The following is a 1720-nucleotide window of genomic DNA, read 5'->3' as shown; positions in this document are numbered from 1 at the left end:
ATTTTGTATATATAAAACTTATTTGGAGGGCAATTTGTGGAGATAAATTTATAAATTAAAGATTTATGACCGATAAAGTCCAATTTGGGAAAGACATTTGTATGGGGGCTTGGTGAAATAATGGACCGATTTCAGCCAGTTTCAATAGGCTTGGTCCTTGGGCCCAAAAAATAATATGTACCAAATTTGATCGAAATATCTTCAAAATTGCGACCTGTACTCTGCGCACAAGGTTTACATGGACAGCCAGCCAGCCGACCAGACGGACGGACGGACGGACATCGTTTAATCGACTCAGAAAGTGATTCTAAGTCGATCGATATACTTTAAGGTGGGTGTTAGACTAATATTTTTGGGCGTTACAAACATCTGCACAAACGCATTATACCCTCCCCACTATGGTGGTGTAGGGTATAAAAATCACAAAATTGCTTCTCCTGCTAAATTTGTTATTATCTATTAAGATATTTTCGGTGTTAAGGGTCGAAGTATTTCAATTTGGTAAACTCGTCATAGTCTTAAATTCTAAAGAATAGCTTTTTATTTACTGAATTCCCAAATGCTTTACATTAATGGCCTCATTTTATAAAACGAAACGACAAACGTTTGAAAAAATGTTTATGGAAACAATTCGAGTTTCAAATATTTGTCTCAGTATTTTTCTTGCTCTTCAAAATGGTTCGATTTATTATATGAGACCATAAACTGGTTTAAACTAAACATAAAATATATTAACATACAGAACACTTTCACAATATGTATTAGAGTCATTAATTAAAGCATACATAAATAGATCTCTTTACATTCCTATCAGTCTAAATTTCCTTTCAAATTCTGATCAGGTACACCCTTAACTTTCTCTGCACTATGTATATAAACTCTACTAACCAACATAATGGACATTAGTTTATCTTACTGCTCCAACGAAACCACTTCAAATTATGTTATCCAAAACATTATTCGGTCTATTGATCGTACTTTTAAGCGACAATATTTTGGCTATTAAAATCATCACTAAGTCTCAATGGGGCGGTGCTCCTGCTACCAACAAAACTTCTTTGTCTAATGGTTTGTCTTATGCTGTCATCCATCACACCGCTTTTGCCTACTGCTCCACCAAGGTCAGCTGTAAACAACAAATGAAAAATATCCAAAGTTATCATCAGAAAACTTTGGGTTGGACCGATATTGGTTACAACTTCTTGATCGGTGGTGATGGTAATGTTTATGAAGGTCGTGGCTGGAATGTTATGGGTGCTCATGCCGCTAACTGGAACTCTAAGTCGATTGGTATTTCCTTCATGGGCAACTATAACAATGACAAACCTAATGCTGCTCAAGTATCCGCTGCTAAGAGTTTGTTAACTACTGCTGTTTCACGTGCTCAAATCAAGTCGGATTATGTATTGTATGGTCATCGTCAAGTGGGTTCTACTGAGTGCCCTGGCAACAATTTGTTTATCAAAATCAAGAAATGGTCTAACTGGAAGGCTTAAGTTAATGGAAAATTGTGTAATTGTTAAATGAAATAAAATAAAGGAATTGATATGAAAAAGAACTTTTTTTTACTCTCTCATTTGCAAAAGTTTCGAATAATATACGACATTTCAATCGAATTTCGTATATTACCGAGAAAAATATCAAAATTTTTCATACAAATATTTTTTCATGACATTCCTGTCAAAGTCCTAACTCAGTTGTCAGAAACCTAAGTGGTGAG

General features: G+C 34.8%; 1 protein-coding gene across 1 annotated transcript; it reads left to right on the top strand.

Annotated features, from left to right (window-relative positions):
* The first annotated feature begins 941 nt into the window (after positions 1-941).
* LOC135961850 (peptidoglycan-recognition protein SC2-like) lies at positions 942-1496 on the top strand. Its single transcript, XM_065513474.1, has one exon. The coding sequence runs from the start codon at positions 942-944 to the stop codon at positions 1494-1496; it is 555 nt and encodes a 184-aa protein (XP_065369546.1).
* Positions 1497-1720: the final 224 nt, after the last annotated feature.

This window comes from Calliphora vicina, chromosome 5 (genome assembly GCF_958450345.1).
Source record: "Calliphora vicina chromosome 5, idCalVici1.1, whole genome shotgun sequence".
Taxonomy (NCBI): Eukaryota; Metazoa; Arthropoda; class Insecta; order Diptera; family Calliphoridae; genus Calliphora; species Calliphora vicina.
The sequence above is the reverse complement of the archived record's forward strand: the minus strand, read 5'-3'. Positions and strand labels throughout refer to the sequence as shown.